The 18,983-nt window shown below is 46.4% G+C and overlaps 1 protein-coding gene across 1 annotated transcript in view; it reads right to left on the bottom strand.

Moving 5' to 3' along the window:
• MDGA1 (MAM domain containing glycosylphosphatidylinositol anchor 1) overlaps positions 1-18,983 on the bottom strand; it is a 147,869-nt gene that overhangs the window by 95,762 nt on the left and 33,124 nt on the right. Inside the window, exons 2-3 of the mRNA XM_051616226.1 lie at positions 5,010-5,149; positions 2,052-2,226 (exon numbers count right to left, since the gene is read on the bottom strand). Of these exons, the coding sequence (XP_051472186.1) occupies positions 2,052-2,226; positions 5,010-5,149 (315 nt within the window). The remainder of the gene's footprint in view (positions 1-2,051; positions 2,227-5,009; positions 5,150-18,983) is intronic.

Below are 18,983 nucleotides of genomic sequence, written 5' to 3'. Positions count from 1 at the left end.
TTTCCTATGTGTTTCCTTGTAGCTACTGCAAATACTAGCAGAAAATAGACCTTCCTCCCCAAAAACCAAGTGAGGTGCATTACCAAGTCCATCTGCAGAGTAGATGTTAGTATGAGAAAGCCCTTGGCCACCCCATCAGCCCCACAGTTCTACAGGTCAGAGCTGCTTCATGCAGCAGGACCACAGGACACTACATCACTCTAGCTCCAGTCTGCACCCCAGAAGTAGAGGGAACGCCTTCAGTGCATAAAAAGATTCATGCCACAGTCCTGTTCCTAGAGACACAAGTCCTGGAAATGTGTCATGCTGAGGCTTAAGAAAAGCAAGCCCCTTTTGCAATGGAGAGCTATCATATTCTTCTCTCAAGTGAATAATGACAGGATGAGAGGAAATGGCCTGAAGCTGCACCAGGGGAGGTTTAGGCTGGATATTAGAAAGAATTTCTTTACGAAAAGAGTGGTTGGACAGTGGAACAGGCTGCCCAGGGAGGTGGAGTCACCATCCCTGGAAGTGTTTAAAAGAAATATATATATAGTGCTTAGTGACTTGATTTATGCACTGAAATGGATAAATCAGGTTATGGTAGGGGGACTTAGGTTATGGTTGGACTTGATGATCTTCAAGGTCCCTTCCAACCAGGATGACTCTATGCTTCTATATTCATCCATCACATGCAGGAGAGGAAACTGGCAGAGAAGCCAAGCAGATCTAGGTGGATGTCAGGACTCCTCCAAAGCTACACAATGCCCATGAAGAAATTCTCATCCTCTCCAAATTAGGTGCTGATGAAGCTATCTATACTCCTAGCCAGCAGCATGGTGGTCACACCACACTACTCCCACTACAAGGTAGGGTAAGGAAGGATTGAGACAGCAGCTGCTCCAAGCCATATAATACAACTGCAGATCATGAGTCTACCAAAGGCTTTCTCATGTCCATGGTATACTTTGTGAGGGTTACAACACATACAGTGAATGCAGCAGATTGCCAGAACACAGTATTTCTCATCACAGAGCTGCACAGAAGGACTATGAGCAGACAGCTCTCAGGCAGCAGTTGCTGTCAGCAAAGTTATGGCCAGACTCCAGGCAGGTATGAGGGTTACAAAGCCTGGAGGTTGCTCCACTGACAGATAACCACAGTGCACCTCAGCACAGAAGGAGGACTGTGGGCTTCAAGGAGGATTTTATACTTTACATCTTGGCATGGCAAGATGGATTTGGTGTCACTTGGGCTGGAGGAAACTGGAGGACTGGAGGGTCAAGGACAACAAGAAGAATGCTAGTCTTCTCCAAAGCAGCAAATCTCCTCAAACTCTCCTAGACTTTAAATCTTTCTTTCCTCCCTATAGCAGTTATTGCATAAGTTTCATTTCCTGCCCTTTTGTTCCCAGCAGTTCAAGAACAAACAACATTAAGCCAGCTTGAGAAACCTTCAGAACTTGGCAGCCTCGGTGGAGAACCACTAACAGCATCTCCAGGACACAAGAAGGATGGGCATTGCAACCAGCCAGAGAAACACTGAGTCACTGCTGAAACTGAGGGGTCTTCACAGCTTCACTTGTCTTCACCCTTTCACAACTCAGCCTGCTGAGGGGCAACCCAGAGCCTTTTGCTCTGTTTCCACCATGCTGCAGAGGCAGCAATGCTGGGAGCAGGGCACTGGTTTCAGAAATGTCCCAAGCATCTGAGGCACTACCAACTTCAGTGAACATTGGTTTGCTTCAAGCATTGCCAGCTTCAAAATGAATACAAAGAAAGCAGAAGCCAGCTGCAATGCCACATCCCAGACAAGCCCCAGGGACCCCTGGCAGTGACAGACATGACAGCACCTAGATAAGAATGACTCACACGGACAGGCAGAGCAATCTTTTTCATGGATTGATCTAATCTCTTAGGAGAAATGGGCCCTGGGGACACCATGCCAGTCCCTGTGCTCCTGAATGGGGTGTGAGTGGTCCTAGGGCAACGCAGCTCCCTGCTGGCCCCACAGCGAGGCAGAGATGTGCAGTAGAACTGTGGGAAGGTCTGGGCTGCCGCTAAACGACTTACACTGCACATCTACTCGAATGGACTTGATGGCAGGGACCCCAACCCCATTTTCTGCTTTACAGTAATAGCGGCCCCCCTGCAGCCTTTGGATCTTCTCAATCCGAAGGGTCTCGTTAATCACTGACGTCTCTTGGAATTTGTCCGACGCGCTGCCGGCTGTTTTGGTCCATCTCACCTGCACGAGAAGAACGAGAGCAATGCAAGCAATCAGTGACACAGACTAGAGATCCCAGGCGACAGGAGCACTCCTCCCTTTGCTTCTCTTTCCCCTCTTCCCTAGCAATTCTCAAAAATGGGCCCTACAGTACCACTACAGCCTTACCAAAGTTCAATTGCTACTGTCAGTATGTGTAAGTAGACCAGCTGCTGATTACCATCCATTACCAATCCCCACATCTGAGCATCCAGGATAATCCCTTGGTTCACCCAGACACACACTGCATATTTATCACTCCTGCTCTTGTCCTGTAAACCCAGGAACTTGGTTAGTTTTATACCACTGTCTGCACAGCACAGGGTTTTCAGCATTAAGTCTTGGGACCCCATGTGGCTGGTAGGCCATGGAGCTACAGCAGACACCAGCTCACAGCTACAGAGCTTTTATTGCAGTCAACACTGCAATTTTTCTCTGGACAGCAGGGTTATTTCTGTTGTTTGCTTTTCCAAGTAAGAATGAGAAAATGCAGTTGCTGTCTGGCTCCTGCCCCTTTCCCACAGGGAAACCCTGTATGTGTTATAAGTATTCCTTTCGCAGTACACAAGGTTTTACTTTGATTTTAAAGATATAGAAAAGAAAAAGAAAAAAAAAAACCTTCAGATTTCAAACTATCTTGCATTTTTTGTCCTTATGTCACATGTCTTATGTTCCTGGCTTGCAAGGGTAACAAAGAGGTATGGTATTTCACAGTGAGTGGTGGCAAGAAGACAGCTCTCCTAAAGCCTAAACGGTTATTCTTATGTCTAGAATTAGGTACAGCCCTAGCAGTGGCATTACACACTTCCTCTTTGTTTTTTGCAGCACAGAAAATGAAAGAGACAGCTTTTCTCACCCCATTGGTTTTCTGTATCTGCAACCTCCCTTCTACAGGTTGGTGACTGCTGGTCTTCCACACTGGTGCCCACCTAGACTCTAGGACTGAGACCCAGCAAGATCAGCCAGCAGAAAGAAGACAGACTTTCACTCAACACCGGCCACAGATAAGCTGGACCAGATACTTTTACTCCTCCCCTAGACTAAACTCACTGCCATAACCTGATTGATGCTGATGTGCTGGGAAGAGCAGGGGTTTCTACATCCCACTCCCACACCACTAGGCTGAGCAGATTTTTTGAGCTAATGACCATGGATTTATTTAGCCTTTGTAGGCTTATTATGAAATTGTCTGAGGGCCCCAAGACTCTCAACATCTCCATTTTGCAAGGACACTTCAGCCAGCTTTTAATCTTTCCAATTCCAATCTCATTTAAGTGTTTTGACCACATTTTCATGCTTTAATGACTGGCTTATAGAAGGGAAAGAAAAGATTAAACAAAGGTTAGGATAAAAGCTTAGCCAGGGAAGAAATCTATCCACAAGGGAGGGAAGGCAGAGATAAGACACATGCCATATTTTATGTGTGTGGTTTCCAGCCTCCTTGGTCATGCCTGGTTCCCTGCTCTGGTGTCCCTCACCCATGTCTGGGCAATGACAAGCCACAAAGTTGCCCAGTAGCGTGCTGTCTGCACCAGGCTCTGCTCCAGCAATCTCTCTGGCTACTTAGGCTCAGATGCCCACAACCTGCCAGCACCTTCCCATACACTCAACAAGGCACAGCAGCCCTACCATCTTCTTTCTGACATACACAGTTATCATCTGCCCATCACTGTCACTAGCCTAGGGTGGTTGTTTTGCTGGCCTGGCTTGGGTAACTTCCTTTTTATTGTTTCCAGGATATACTTGGATGGATAAACCCTACCAAACCTGCTGGCTGAGTCTCTCTCCTTCTCCTTTGTCACCACTTCTAAGCAAAGTATCTCCTCACAAGTAAGTTCACAGAGGTGCTGATTGTTGTACTGCAGATGTACAGCTTCTGAGCACAAGTATCTTCAGCAGGATTGAGGAAGGGGGCCAAGGCAACACATATCAAACTTGGCTCCCTTGAGCGTGTTCTGGCACATGCAGCCCTGTAACATGTACCAGCTGCCACTCCTACCTTGCTCTGTCCATGTGGACCCATGCTCTGGCCCAGTATCTCTATTGACACATCTACACTAACACCGAACAAGCCTGCTTCGGTATCTGAAGGGTGGGGAGGTGGCTGCATGGGTCCTGAAGCTATGCAATCCTCTAGGGAAGGACTGTAGCAGTTAGGCAAGGTCTGCTCCATACCTCTCAGCTGATCTGTGACTTTGACCACAGCTTGGATCTATCCAGTGCTGCAAGTCTGAACCTGCCTCTGGTTGCTGGCTGTAAAGCAAAAGCCAGTGGGCTCTGCATGGAGCTCAGTGAAATGCACTACAAACAGCTTCCCAAACTCCCCCAAGCAGATTGCCCTTGTCTGTACATCCAGAAAAGCTGAGAGACTGGTGTACCACAAAGGACCAATTCCTATGGCCGGCACATGCGGAAAGCCTTCTCTGGCCCATCCAGGCTGCTCCTGCTTTGGAGTAAGAGGGTTCAAGATTTGAGGGTGCTTGCTGTATGGATTTAGTTTGGGCTTTCAGTGTTTTTGGGGAAATTCACATATTGAAGACCCCTAGAAGGTCTATGTAGGCTCCAGCAAAGCTCTGTAAACTTTTTTCCATTAAAGCAAAGCTAGATGCTTCATAGCTCAACAAGCTTGTGCTGTGGGGCATCCCTACCTAACTCGAACATGAAGGAGAAAGCTGGCCACCCCATTGCCCACAGTTGTCTCCTACGTGGAGACTGCAAAGAAGTGCTATGGGGAGCATGGGTGACAGGCAAGACCAAAAGCTTACCTGTGGCCGGGGGTGTCCTGTGACCAGACACTGGAGGACCAACGTGTCCCCCTCCCGAATTGTGTAAACACGTTCACTGATGTTGTCTTCCTTCACAACACATGCCTGCCCAGCATGGATGATTTGAGCCTGAGCAGGAGCTGTGGAGAGGAAAAAAGAGGTAAAGAAAGAAAGAAGCAGCAGCCCAGCCTCTTATGCCCACTGCCCAGGGCAGCTGCTCCCATGGCAGGGTAGAAGAACCGCCTCTTCAGCCACAGAGGAGAAGAGCTAGGCAGTGCTGGGTACAAGATACAAAGGCCTTAGGAGATGTAAAACTGAGCAATTCTCCCCACCTCCTGGGTGGCTGGTATTAACTACTATTTTAAAGTCTTTGGTCCTGTTGGGATGAGCAGCTCTAGGCACTGAAAAGCAGAATATAGAGCTTTATTTGGGAGGACCATCTTGCATGGGCTGAGAGGACCAGAAATTCACTGCCCTCATATCTCCCAGAGAAAAGTATGTGCAAGCAGTTAAAGCAGGGACCTGGTCAAACCACAATTGCTCTATGCTTGTCAAAACCAGGGCTGATTGCTATGATTTACCTTGCAGGGGGCTGGGATAACTACCTAACAGAGCCGGAAGGGGTCTTGAAACTCTGTAGAGAACAGGCATAGCACACACTGCAGGAAAAACAAGTCTTTCCCAAATTACACAGCAACCTATCTCAGCACTGAGCCAGAGGGAACAGCCACTGTGGCATCAGGGGACCCATAATGTCTCCTTCGCTGGAGACATTCAAAACCTGCCCAGATAAGTTCCTGTGTGATGTACTCCAGGTGATCCTGCTCAGGCTGGACTAGATGGTCTTTTGAGGTCCCTTCCAACCCCTAAGATTTTGTGATTCTGTGATAATCTCCATGGATCTCTCCAGCTTGGGCTCCAAGTGGAGACTAGTTACTGTCAGTCCAGCCAGGGAAAAAAACTTCCACTGAAGACCAGAGCAGTGGAAAAATATGTGGAAAGCAACTTCCCAGAACAAAGTTTAAAAACTTCATGCCACAAAACAGGAGCTATGTCCCACTGTAGCCCTGACCAGCAGCAGGAAGAGACAAGCTCTGGGAGAACAGGATTTTATGAAGAAAAAAGCCTTAGTTCTAGACTCCTGTGCAAACAGCCCTCTGCTCCTTACTCCAGAAGCATTTGTGTGATCACTGAAGCAGCTGAGATGTACTGAAGGTGACTGGGCAGTCCAACGGGACACCTGTGTTTGTTCGAGGGGAAAACTCCAGTCACACTTCAAGGAACCGAGAAACCCACAAATGTGTCTAAGAATTGGTGCCTCAGCAAGACTCCCCCCGGGATCCTTCCCTCTCTTGCTACAACACTTCCAGGTGACTCTGGAGTCATGGCTCTAGATCCCATGAAATACAGTCATGAAATACAATGCAAATGAACAAACCGCTGAGGAGATGATCAAAAGGTTTAAAGCAACCAGCCTTAGCAAGCCTTCTGAACAAGCACAGATTTTGCATAACCTGTTAAACTAAGCACCCACTTTTTCTTCAAGGTTATTTAAGCTTCAAAGGCTACTACTTTTTTGTTTGTTTTAGCATGACCAAAACACTCTAAACCCAAACAACACCAGGGCAAGGAAAGTGCTCCGATTTATGCTGGCTTAATCCACCAGCAGTACAGACCTAGGGCAGGCTGGGCTCAGGCAGTAGAGATCTGCCTTTGAGGTCAGCCTGGACAAACTGATGTCACCACAATGCACTGACCAAGCAGCAGTGACACGGAAGCGGACACAGGGCTAGCGGGTCGCAAGCTGCTACTGCTGCTGGGGCTCTACAGCCTGCCACAGCCACCCAGCAACCAGGCACCAACACTGCACATGCAGCAAGCTACTCCCTCTTTTTGCATCTCTTCTGCCTTTCCAGCATGGTGGCACTTTGATGAAATCACTAATACTGTCCAGACTATTGACTAACTGAAGGGACATGCATATTTTAATAATATGATGGTACAAACATGGACAAATCCCTCAGCCTCTCCTGTCTTCCCCTTTTGCAGGGCTACCAGGAATGTGCCTTCCACCACTTGAGCATTACAGAATGCTGAAACCAACAGCCAAAGCTTCAGTGATCAAACAGAGCAGATGAGTGGCCTTCCCCTGCCTGGATGGCAAAAGAGTCCTGTGGAACTCAGGAGAAAGCTGGAAACCTGTATGTGCTTACAGACATTTGCATGTTTGTATACATGTACATGTATGGATATGCATACAGATACCTACATACATTAAGTAAAATAGTGACTTTTAAAGACAAGACACCAAGAAGGTGTGGTAGAGGAGTAATTCAGAAGCCTATATAACATTTTCCAACACACCCTAATCCAAATGACAGTCTCTTGTGCTGTTTTCAGCCCTTGGATCAGTCCTCTGCAGACCTGCCATCACACCTTCAACCCCACCTGCACTGCTGAAAAATCCCTGCTCTACAATTAAAAGGGAGACCTTGTCCCTTCCCATCCTGCACCATATTCCTCCCCATCCCAGACCTGTGCTGCCTACATTTCAGTGGGGTCCTGACACCCCGCAGCAGCAGAGCTCTTGCAACCTTTCTTAATGGTCTCTGGGCTGCATCTGCCAGTTGGTGGCTCTATTCTCCCTTTGCAAACATGACCTCGCTGCAAAAAGTAATTTCCAGCCACTCCATGAAGAATCAGAATCTGCAGCTCTAGCTCCCAGTTTTGTGTCTCCTCAAGTTTCTCTGCTGAAACTCACATGGTACATATAATGTAAGTCTTTCAACTTACACTCTTTCCTCTTCAGTCATCCCACTTCCATAATTTCACCTGTCTTCTGTAACCCTTTCCTATGCCCTCTCCCCCCGATGGGAAATTCCCACAGCAAAATCATTAGGTACAGTGGTACAGGATTGCAAGTTTTTTTCCAACTATTCTGGTGCCAAAATACCTTGTGGTCATTTGCTGGTGTGTCTCTGAGTTTTAATAGAAATATTATTTAAACTAATTCATATTTGGCGCTACAAATAATTACATGGCAGTAGTCTACAGCAAAAAGACCACCCTAGGGACAAGCCTTGTGTCAGGATTCTGTCCTCCTCCCAAAATCTCCCTGGGTTCACTGAGCTGTACTGACACTTCTGAGCAAGGATGTGAATGTCCAGCTTTCCTCATAGATGTTTTAATTGGCATCACCATCACTTGTACCTTCCAGCTAAATATATTGGAAAGGGACATTCCTTTAAGTGAATCCCCACTATTTAAACTTTATCATCCCTATTTGCAACCACAGCACCAGGTTTCCAACAGAACCACCACCATTTTTTTTCCATGTCTTAAAACCCATATGCACCCAGATCTCTCTAAAGGGAGCTCAGAAAGTCTAGGATTGTCTTGGAGAAAAAAGCAGTAGATGGCACAGGAGCCTGAGAAACCCTGCCTGGGATTACAACTTGACTTCAGGGAAGTGGTGGGGGCCAAGCAACAAATCAAACCAGCTCTTACAGGATTGCATTCGATCACAAGATGATGGGACGGTCTCGGATCCAAGCTCAGTCTGTCACAGCACACAAAGGCTGGGAAAGTCACCTCATGCCGCGTTACAGATGAGCAGAGAGATTGTGACGATTAATTGCACTTTTAACGTGCTTGAACAGAAAGAACACATTATTGTTTGACACCACCCCAGGTCTCCTGGAGGATTTCAGCATGCAGACACAGTTTGTGCATTGCCAGCACAACAGGACAGCAGGACCATGTCTGTCAGAGTAAACGGCTTCACAGAAGGCCCTTAGAAGGAAAAATAAAGGCCAGAGCATGAGGCCAGGTGCTGGAGATGAAGCAGTAATCTCAGCTGTTCTCAGCAGTGCTCCACAAAGCATGAGCCTTGCATAAATACAGCCTGCCCTAAATCCTGCTGGAGCTGAATCTTTCTCCTCAGGTTGGCAAATCCCAAAACAGAGGATCAAGGAAAACCTCTGATGACCTCTCTGGGGATAGAGAGGACAGGTGGTTTCCTGCTCTTTTCTCCCCAACATTTTAAGGGACAGATGCAGCATCAATCCCATTCTACTTCCAGGTAAGAGATCAGCTAAGGGAAGGCTCCCAACACAGAGTCCTCCACAGAAACTGGACCTGCCAAATGCTGAGTGCCAGACTCTTTACAAAGCAAAAATTCAGGCTATGAACCCGCAGAATTAGGCCCTTCCTTGGAAAGGACTTGCTTGCAACGCATTTGGCCTCTGCACTGAGATTTCCTACTACGCTGTCACTTGATATATTTACACATTAAAACAAAAGGAAATTGGAGTGGATAAAATAACTTTATTCCCAGAGCAGTGCACTGTACAATGTTATTATTACCATAATCTGGAAAGTTTATGAGACTCTTGGTGCTTAGAGGTTGCTAATATCATTAAAATGTAGAAAAGGAGAGATAAATGGTCTTTTGAAGAGGACTGAGTAATCTGTGTTTTGTTTGCAGGTCCAGCCACTCATCTTTTTGAGCCTGAGATCCCATCACTACAATGGCAATGAGGAGAACTCCTTCACAGGGAGGGTGACAAGGGAAGATGCTGCATTGAGACTGCCTTGGTCACAGGCAGGCACTGGAAGGGCAGGCCACTCACTGCCTCTGCAGCACAGCACCAGCTGCACTTCGCTGCTGCCTCATCAGCAAGCTAACACCAGCCTTCAGTGCCTGACTCTGCTCCACCGCCACCTTTGCCACCTGCACATGTTCTGCAAACAGTCTCAAGGATACAGAAGATGCACCTCTGCAGCTGCTCATCCAGCACCTGCATCCACTGAATCCACCCACCTCTGCTACCACCCTCCTGCAGGGTGGGGAGAGAGGGAAACCGCACCTGGACCTTTTCCCTCTTAGAATCGTTTTGGTTGGAAAAGACCTTTAAGTCCAACTATTAACCTTGCACTGCCAAGCCCACCACTAAACCATGTCCATGAGCACCACATGCGTCTTTTAAATACCTCCAGGGATGGTGACTCAAACACTTCCATGGACAGCCTGTTCCAGTGTCTGACAACCTTTTCAGTAAAGAAATATTTCCTAATATCCAGTCTGAATGTCCCATGGCATAACTTGAGGCCGTTTCCTTCTTGTTCTATCATGTGTCACCTGGGAGAAGAGACCAACCCTAACACTCTTCCTCAGGCTTAATCTACCATTCTGCTTTGCAAGGCAAGTGATGCCCTTCTATACAGCTGGTGTAATTATAATTCAGCCTCTTCTGTACAGAAGCTAGGCAACAAAGCCAAGGTCCTTCCCCATCCCTGTTCACAGGGTCTCTGGGCTCACATTATTCAGTTACATGGGAGCACGGCATAGTCTGATAATTTGCTGTTTAAACCTCTCAAGAACCTGTCTGCCTTCTTTCCTCAACCTTCCTGTCTAGAGGAAGTGGCATGTAAGGGGTATATCCTGAAGGAAGTTCCCAGAAAGAGGAAAAATATACAGTGTTTATGGAGCATATGGGGTTGAATAAGCATTTAATGAGAGATCCACATGTAGCATTTCTTGCTGAACAGCCACTCTCAGCAGCTGACTTCTCTTCCATGGGTGGAATTGCCCTGCAGCAACATTAATTACAGATCCTGCAAGGCAAAGATCCCAGGGAGCATCTCAGGCCTTGAAGTCACTACTTTAGTTAGCATTTTATCCGTTCTCTTCATGCAATGCACATCTCTGCTTGAAGAGGAGGGACATACAAACACAAAGACCCTTAAGGCAGGGGTCATGTCCCCTTAGTAGAGCACAAAAAGAAGCCAAGACACAAGGGAAGAGACATCCTAGTGACACTCAGCAGGAGCGAGAAGGGTCTAGTAGGATTGGGAAGGGTCAAATAAAACACCTTGCTCATGCCTGCTCTGAGAGGGGATGGCAGCTGCCTTGTTGTGTGCTCCATCCCTCCTTGGCTGGTCTCACTGATTGCTCCACTGTGGATGAAGACCACAGGCTTTGCTGAAACTTTCAACAAAACAAATTAACCAGGCCAGCTCCAGCCCACAATGCTAGGCATGATATCGATGGGCCATTTGAAAAGGAAAATTCACTCCAGCTTGAGGACAATTATGGAAATAATAATACACAATCAGTGTCCATTAACACTGTCAGCAGGGCTGCAGATCAATAGTGTATTAATGGCTGCAGAAAGACTGCTCATATCCACCAGCAGTTAAGACCAGCACAACAGCAGAGGGAGAGGAGATGGCAGTGGGCAGCTGTAATCGAGTCCAGGCACTGGATGTCTCTGTGCAGCCCACCCAGTGCTGCTTTCTGAACACATTCCCTGGCTTGGTGTGTCCTCATCCACATCTTCGTCCCTTTCAGCCTCTTTGCCCAGCACAACGGCAGAGGGAGCACAGGCCCTGCAGGGAACTGAAGCTGCCTGTTACAGCTTAGCCTCACCAGCCTCAAACTTTTGACACAAGGCCAGGCTAGTTCCATAGCAGAGAGGGAGGCCACGTAGAAGCTCCCAAGGATAGCTGAGAAGCAAAGCACATCCAGAGTCCCAGGTCTTCTCCCACTCCTCATACTTCTCTCTTGCCCAAGCTCCTCCTGTTGACTCTTGCAATGTGTTGCCTGGGCAGCTCTGCACTGCCACAAGGCTGTCCTAAAGCTAAAGCCACCAGGAAGCTCACTTAGCAAGCTGGCTCTAAGGGTTACAACCCCAAGCAAGACAGATCTCCATTGAGGCTTCTTTGCTCCCATGTATCAGTGTTCTCACTGCAGCTTAAATCACATACAGTAAAAAAAAAAATTAAAAAAAAAAAATTCTGCTTACTGTACTCCTGGCCTAAATTTCCAGCAGGGGATATGCCATATTTCAGCAGCAAGATGTCTCTTACTCCTTTGGTATTTGTAACCTGATCATGATTAAAATGCAAACATCAATCCACCCACAAAAGAAACAACCACTTCTGAGATGTGCAAAGGAACCATGTCTAACCCTACACAACACTCCATATCACTCTTGAGCAAGAAGAGAAGAAAATAATTTTCAATGTGAAGTGCACAGAGAAATGACAGAGTTGTGGAAAGTAATCACAGAGCATGAAACTTGGCTAAAAAGAATCTCATGCTATTTTAAGATTATTTTTTTTTACTTGGAAGAGACCAAGACTATGTCTTTACCTCTCTGGCTGATTGCATCTCCAGATAGAGAGTTCCCTTCTGCAAAGCTCAGCCAGATGATTTGCACAGTTTTAAAATAACTTTTTGCTTAATCAATGTCACTTCCTTGAAGCATCTCTGTAATTTTGTTTCTTTATGAAAAATGCCCGGAACAAATGCTTGTGAGACACCATGAATAACAGGTACACCCAGCAATGACTAGCATCATCTGCTCCTAAGACCTTCATTCAATTTAAATATAAACTATGTGCTTTACTACAGTATCAGAGTCACCAGATCATCGCTGACCCCACCAATACCCAACTCTACTGCCTGCAGCAGCTCACTAGTTTCCCTGTGTTCCCAAAATTTTCTTAGATAGGTCCACCTAACTGCAGAGTATCATGCAGCAGAGCAAAATCAATTGGCGGCTTTGTTTGACAGGAATGAAGTGACAGATGTTGTACACACAACATTATGGTGGCATGAGCTCTGCGTTACTGCCCAACTCGTGCCTGAGTGGAATTTGTATAGATGACTTGGTGCCAGCAAGACGAAGCAGGTTGTCTTCAGACCTCTAAGGGCTTCAGATGTGGTGGCAGTCAGGGCCTGCACCTCATCAGTACTGTCCTGGAAGCTTCCAACTTTGGTTAGGAAATGAAAAAAGTATGTCTGTCTTGTAACAGTCATAAAAGAGACTTTATAATCTTTCCCAACCCACCTCCCACTGTGCCAGATTCAGAGCCTGAGCTGTATCTCTAAATCTAAACCCACTGAGCCACACGTCGGCAAGGTGATCCTGCCAAGCTAAGTGCTCAAAGCACTGCCCATAAAAAAAACTATTTCTTGCCTGGTTACTACCTAAAATTCCTAAGCATTTTAGGGAAAAAAACAAAGAAATTAGGCAAGCACCTTGGGGAAGAAATCAGGCATCCTCCACTCTGTAAGACCACTGACAGACTGACTTGTCAGCTGGTAAAATACCTGATAATGAAATGATTCAGTCAGAGAAAAGAGGGCTGCAAAGAGAGGAACTCAACCGGACTTGGACAGCACAGACACTGACTTATCCTGCCCCTGTGCTGCAGGAACAGTTCCCAGAGGACAGGCCAAGATCAGACTCCTTAGAGGGTTTGATCCCTTGCTTCCCTATGGAAACTCCCTCCAGGTCTCAAGTCCCCCCAGGTCAATCTCCAGCTGTTCCATGCACCCACCAACCTTTGAAGAAGAATGAATAGTTACAGGGATCCATAAAATCTGCTGACCCTCTGGGCTTTGTAAGTCCTTGTGGTCTCAATTTCCAGCATGCCCAACACCAGCAGCCTCCAAGCAGCTAGTTCACAAGAGAGCCAACCCTGGCCCAGACAGAGATGTAAGTCAGCTGTTCTCATGCACCTTCTGCTCTTCCTTCTTGCTCCTCCACTGCAGCACACAGGAGCCACTGAAGCTGCACATCCCCAGGCAGTCGGGAAAAGTGCCTTTCACAGGCATGCTGCAGCTTGTCAGCACAGGTAGCAATGCCCAACAGGCAGTGTCCCCAGGATCTGCTGCTAACAGCCTCTGCAAGCAAATGGGCTTTGCTCAAGTGGCTCCAAGGGCTTTACCTCTCTCCTATTTCCCCTGAATTCAAGAACAACGCATTCCCAGAGTCACCATTTGTGCTGCTTGTTCCATTCCTTTCCCCTTTTATACTTTTGTAGCCACTTTGGTACACAAGTGACTCCAAAACAAAAGCGGTCTTTGCGCACCAATCTATAAACCAGAGTACTTTGAAACTCAGTTGCTGTTTCATTGCTGGGCCATTTAACATAGGAGATGAAAGGTGAGAACAACATAGATACTGTATCACTTCAAAAGGGAGAAAAAATGTCAATTTGCTAATCATCTGTTGACTATATTAGCAGCAAAGGTGCAGGTTTCACAGGTTTATTTTAATATCAAAAGAGGAAAAAAAACCCATCAGGCAACAGCTGTGGCTCCTGAATCAGAAAAATAAGGAAAGGCAGAGGGAGTTGTTTCAAACTCAGTTCCCTAGCTGGTGGGACAGATGAGAAATGCTCCAGACTTTGCTGGTGAGGACTCCAAAGACATGTATGTGCTAACACCTATCCCTGGAAACACAGGAAGAGACAGATTAAAGCTCCAAGTGCACTAGAAACAACAAAGAAAAATAACAAAAACAAACCAGCATGCAGAGTATGCTAACACAAGTTGGGTAAGAAAGAATATGAGTATTTCCATACAGCTCCAGCTGATGTTTTTCAAAATGCTTTTCAAAACCCTGAGGCCCAAATTCTTCAATGCCAAGGTGAAAACTGGGGGCTAGTGAGCAGAAGGATTGGCAGAGAAGACCTGTTGGAGGAGATGACTTCTCTCATGTGGAAAGTCAGAGGGGAGGTTGAATGTCCAGGGCTGGCAACCCCTGAGGGTGGGTGCTTGGCCATGGGGTTAGCAAAGCAAGGCACTTGGGGCTTTGACTAGCTGGTGGCCCAGCTCTCCTGCAGACCTTCCTGTCAGCATGACTGAAGCAGCTCCATCATTGTCAGACAAGCTTCCGCAGAGACACAGGGCTCAGAGCAGACCACAAAGCCCCTCTGAGAAGCTGGCTAAACACTCCGGTACTGAAATTCTCACCTGTCAGAGCTCCGCTGCTTCCCGGGCCCCATCTAGCCAGCTTGGAAGGAGCTGGGGATGTGAGGGTAATCACACAGTCATGGCAGTGCAAACATTCCCTCCACGCAGGAGAGGAAAGATTCAACAAATGGCCATGTTTACCTACTGCTATACCCAGCCTCCACTGAAAGTGAAAGGCTATTTCAATTGTGAAACAGAGTAGGGATGGGGTGGGGGAGAGATCACTGCAGCAGCCAGAGGGTGGTAAAAGGCACAAGAAAGGCTGAAATAAAATTTCACTGAAAGCTTGTTTTGTTCTCACCATAGCTAGAAAGAGCTGGAAATACAAATGCTACCCTTTATTCAAGCATCTAAAATGCAATTTTTCTACCGAAAAGTGCTGGACAGTAGGAACTTGTTTCTCTCTGAAGCTCTACCCATCTCACAGGAACCCCAGGTCCACTGCAGCAAAGTCACCTCTCAAGGGTGAAAGCACAGTGGCTGCACAAGACCAGCTCTCAGCCATGGCACAAACGCCAGCACAACCACTCACTGGCAACCCCTGGCAGAGACACCAAGGACCCAGGGGACAACAGACCTTGGCACCCATCTGCTAAATGCTTATCTGCTCCTGGAGAGAGCAGGATTAGAGACAGGGGTGCTGCTGACAGCAAAGTTCTTTAGTGGAAAGATGCCTTTGTGCTCAAATGGGTTCCCATACAGGCCCTCACAAAACACTGATGCTTTTAACCCCCAGGAGATGCTGCTATTGCACACTGCCAGCTGGGGAAGATAAAGAAATAAAATGAAATGGCTTGTCTGTAATCGGGTGGGAGCCTGAAGCACAGCCAGGAATCAATTGGTACCTAATTCCAGTCTAGCCCCTTACAAAGCAAAGGCCCACCTTCAGCCTCCAAAGCTGCCTACTACATCACGAAGAATTCACATTCACAGGGAGTGGTGGAAGAAAACTTCTTGTGCAACACAGAAGGGTTTGCTCAAGAAAATATGTTTTCCTCTGGATTTTCTCCCATATCCCTTTTCTCCAGCACAAGGAATTCGAGCCTGCCAATTACCGCCAGCAAGCAGAACAACCTAGAGAGGAAAAAACAAGACAGCTCAACTCCAACCCCAAGGAAGAGAGAGGGAGCACCCAAAGGAAATGCCAGCAAATTGTCAGCAAAGCTGAGGAAACAGGGTCTGTGTGACACCCCTGGAAAGCAAGCCAAGTCATGTTTTATCTTGACAGCAACCTTTACATCCCTGCAGTGCCTTTGGTGTGCAGAGTCCTAGAAAGCCTCCAGTTCTTTCCCTCTCAAGTACCAATAATTAATAACCACAACCTGGCAGACAACTGAGCAATTCCCTCTGGTTCCGATAAGAGGAGCTGACATCTCTCTAACCCCAGCCGCCTCCACTGTTTTATTCTCTTTGTTTATTGATCCTCTTATGCACATAATGCAAATTGACATTTAATAATTCAGCCAAGTTAATGGTGCTTAAATATTAAAAGGCTTTTCTCTTTTAATTAGCTGTAGCAAAATTGGCAACAAAGGAATGCCAGACAGATGCCATTTAAAATGCTCTTGTCCAAGCTCTCTGGCATTTTTTTAGGGATGGGAAAATGCAGTTCACAGGAAATTTTGTACAAGTCTCCCACTCTCATTAAGTAAGTAACCCACAGAAGCGTTTCCACAGGCTTTGATTCATAGAGCATATTCATCTCTGTCAGCTCTTTGTTTTCTCTCCCTTCTGCTCTTGTCCTAATAAAGAGAGAGGGGAGGGGAAAGAGGGGGAGAGGGTAGAAGAAAAACCCTTCCCCATAAGAAATGCTGCCGCTGGTGGCCAGCGCGCCACATAACACAGTGCAGATACAGGAGCTTTCTGATATATCATCTCAAGACCTGCAACCAGGTGAAAACAGAGCTAATAGTAAGAAGTACACACAGGTAATTGAAGAGTTGCAAACAGCACAGAAACCTTCCAATTATTCCCTGGGTCAAGAATAACTAAGCCAGGAAATTAATTTAAGATTATACAGGAGAAAAAGTTCCCAGATGTAGCAAGGTAAGAGAACACATCTTTATTTCTCTTCTGTTCATTATGCCAAGGGTTGAGAATGAGAGCGAAAATACACTTTATCTTTAAATGTCAAACTCATCTCAGCTGGAGCCAATGGCAGTAATATATCTTAGTCATAACGTTGCTGGTGTATGGCATCACAGCTGCAAAGATTGGTATTATTTAGGCTGTTTTTACTGTGCATACCTCCTCTCTTAATTAGCTCTCATTTTAAGTCCTGGATCAGTTTGAGTTGGGGTAATGATCTCCCGCCTGACCCAGAGCAGAACTATGTAGTCACAATAATTAGATATAGTAATTGTTAATAACTGAGCCTAATTACAACCTATTTTCTTCAAATTTAGCCTAGACATAAGATTCCAATGAATTTAAATTACATGCCGTGTTTGAAGACCCTGTGCTCCTGCATTATTAAGTTAATTCCAGATTAAGAAAGAGACTGACAAACTCTAAATTCCTTATTGAGGACACTTTAAAAACATTAATCTAAATTCAAACTAATTAATAGATTGACTTGCAAATGCTCTGCAAATTCATTCTTCCAGTGAGGACTAAGTACAGTAAATCAGGAGAGGGTAAGCTGCATTTTTCACACATGACAAAGAGATCAGATTCCCAGTTTACATGCCAAGTGGGGTTCATCCTTAGCAGCAGAGCAGCTAGTTGCATTTCCACAAAAGACTGAAGTTGCTGCTCTGAACCTGCCAGGGAGGGCATCATGGCAAAGGGTGGCCCCACCTGCCATGGCACCCGAGGACTTCAGGACTGTGGGAGAGGGCAGAGCACCCATTCTTCTGCCCAGAAGCCAGAGCAGCATGCAATGCAGCCTTGTTCACAGCCAGCATCCCCCAGGCACACAGGAGAGGGCAGTGGTGGACATACCAGAGTTAGCCCATTATACTCTTATGAGTTATCTTTAGCACGGGGAAATTTGGATGCAGGAACTGCTACTTTATCTCCCCTTGCACATAAATGCTAAAGGAGAGTCTTTCAAAACCTTCTTAGACTCAGGACGCCCCATGCCAGTTGCACTGACAAAACACAGGGAAACCCTCCTTGCCTCTGTAAGACTCTGCATACAGGGAGCATTTTCTGTTGCCACATGCAGCTCACGCAGAGAAATATTCTTGACACCATAACAAACAGTTTGCATTGCTTCCTTTTAATGGATTATCCACCTACTCCTCTCCAGCTGGGCAGCACATCTGGCCACACTGCCTCTCCTGGACAAGTACTCCTCAGCCCAATATTCTGCTTATTGTTGCTCAGGAGACTTAGATGATGAGGGAGTAAATGCACAGTGGAAAAATGGCATCTCCAGGAATTTTCATATGCAATAAAACAAAAGCCTATTTACAGCGTCTTCAACACTGAGACACCAGTTTTGGTCCTCTGTAGTCTCCCTTCCACCTGCAGCTATTCTCAGTGAGACACGGCCACTCTCAAGATGTGTGTGTGATTAACTCACAGAGTACTGCAAGGCTGCTCCTGTGGATGGCATGGGCTTTGGGGCCACCATTCAACCACAAGTGCCTACTGCTGGTCTCAGGAGCATCCCCCAGCCCCTGCAAGACATAGCAATGCCAGAGCTGCTCTCATTCTGGCTATGTTGATGGAGCTCATTCTGATAAACAGTTGCAGTAGCTCAAACAATAATGTGTTTGGGGGAAGGAAAAAAATAAAGGAGGGAAAAAAAAAAAATGAACTAATAGACAGTTTTGAAAAAAAAAACAAAAACAAAAAAAAAAACACAAAAAAAACCCTGACTGATTACAAATGAAATAGAGGCAAGGAGAAGCAAGAAAGGCAGGCTAATGCTGGCTTGACTATTCCCTAGTGAGAGACTGACAGCAATGAACTTGGGAGCAAAAGTTCCACAAAGCAAGGTTATGAATTTACTAACCTGCATCTGTGCAGAGTGAAAAGATCATGTGAAACACCAGAGATTTGCAGGGGAAATTGGGGAAGTGCTAATGCACATGAGACAGTGTTTAAAATAATTTCTCAGTTGGCTGACTGCACAGGGGGTAGGGACAGAGATTAATTCTCTACCCGAGAACATGCATTTGTGCAAACATTGCTGAGCAGCTTGTTCAACAGGGGATTTAGGGACTAACACAGCCATATCAAAGCAGCCAGGGTCT

Source organism: Apus apus, chromosome 3, assembly GCF_020740795.1.
Source record: "Apus apus isolate bApuApu2 chromosome 3, bApuApu2.pri.cur, whole genome shotgun sequence".
Taxonomy (NCBI): Eukaryota; Metazoa; Chordata; class Aves; order Apodiformes; family Apodidae; genus Apus; species Apus apus.
The sequence above is the reverse complement of the archived record's forward strand: the minus strand, read 5'-3'. Positions and strand labels throughout refer to the sequence as shown.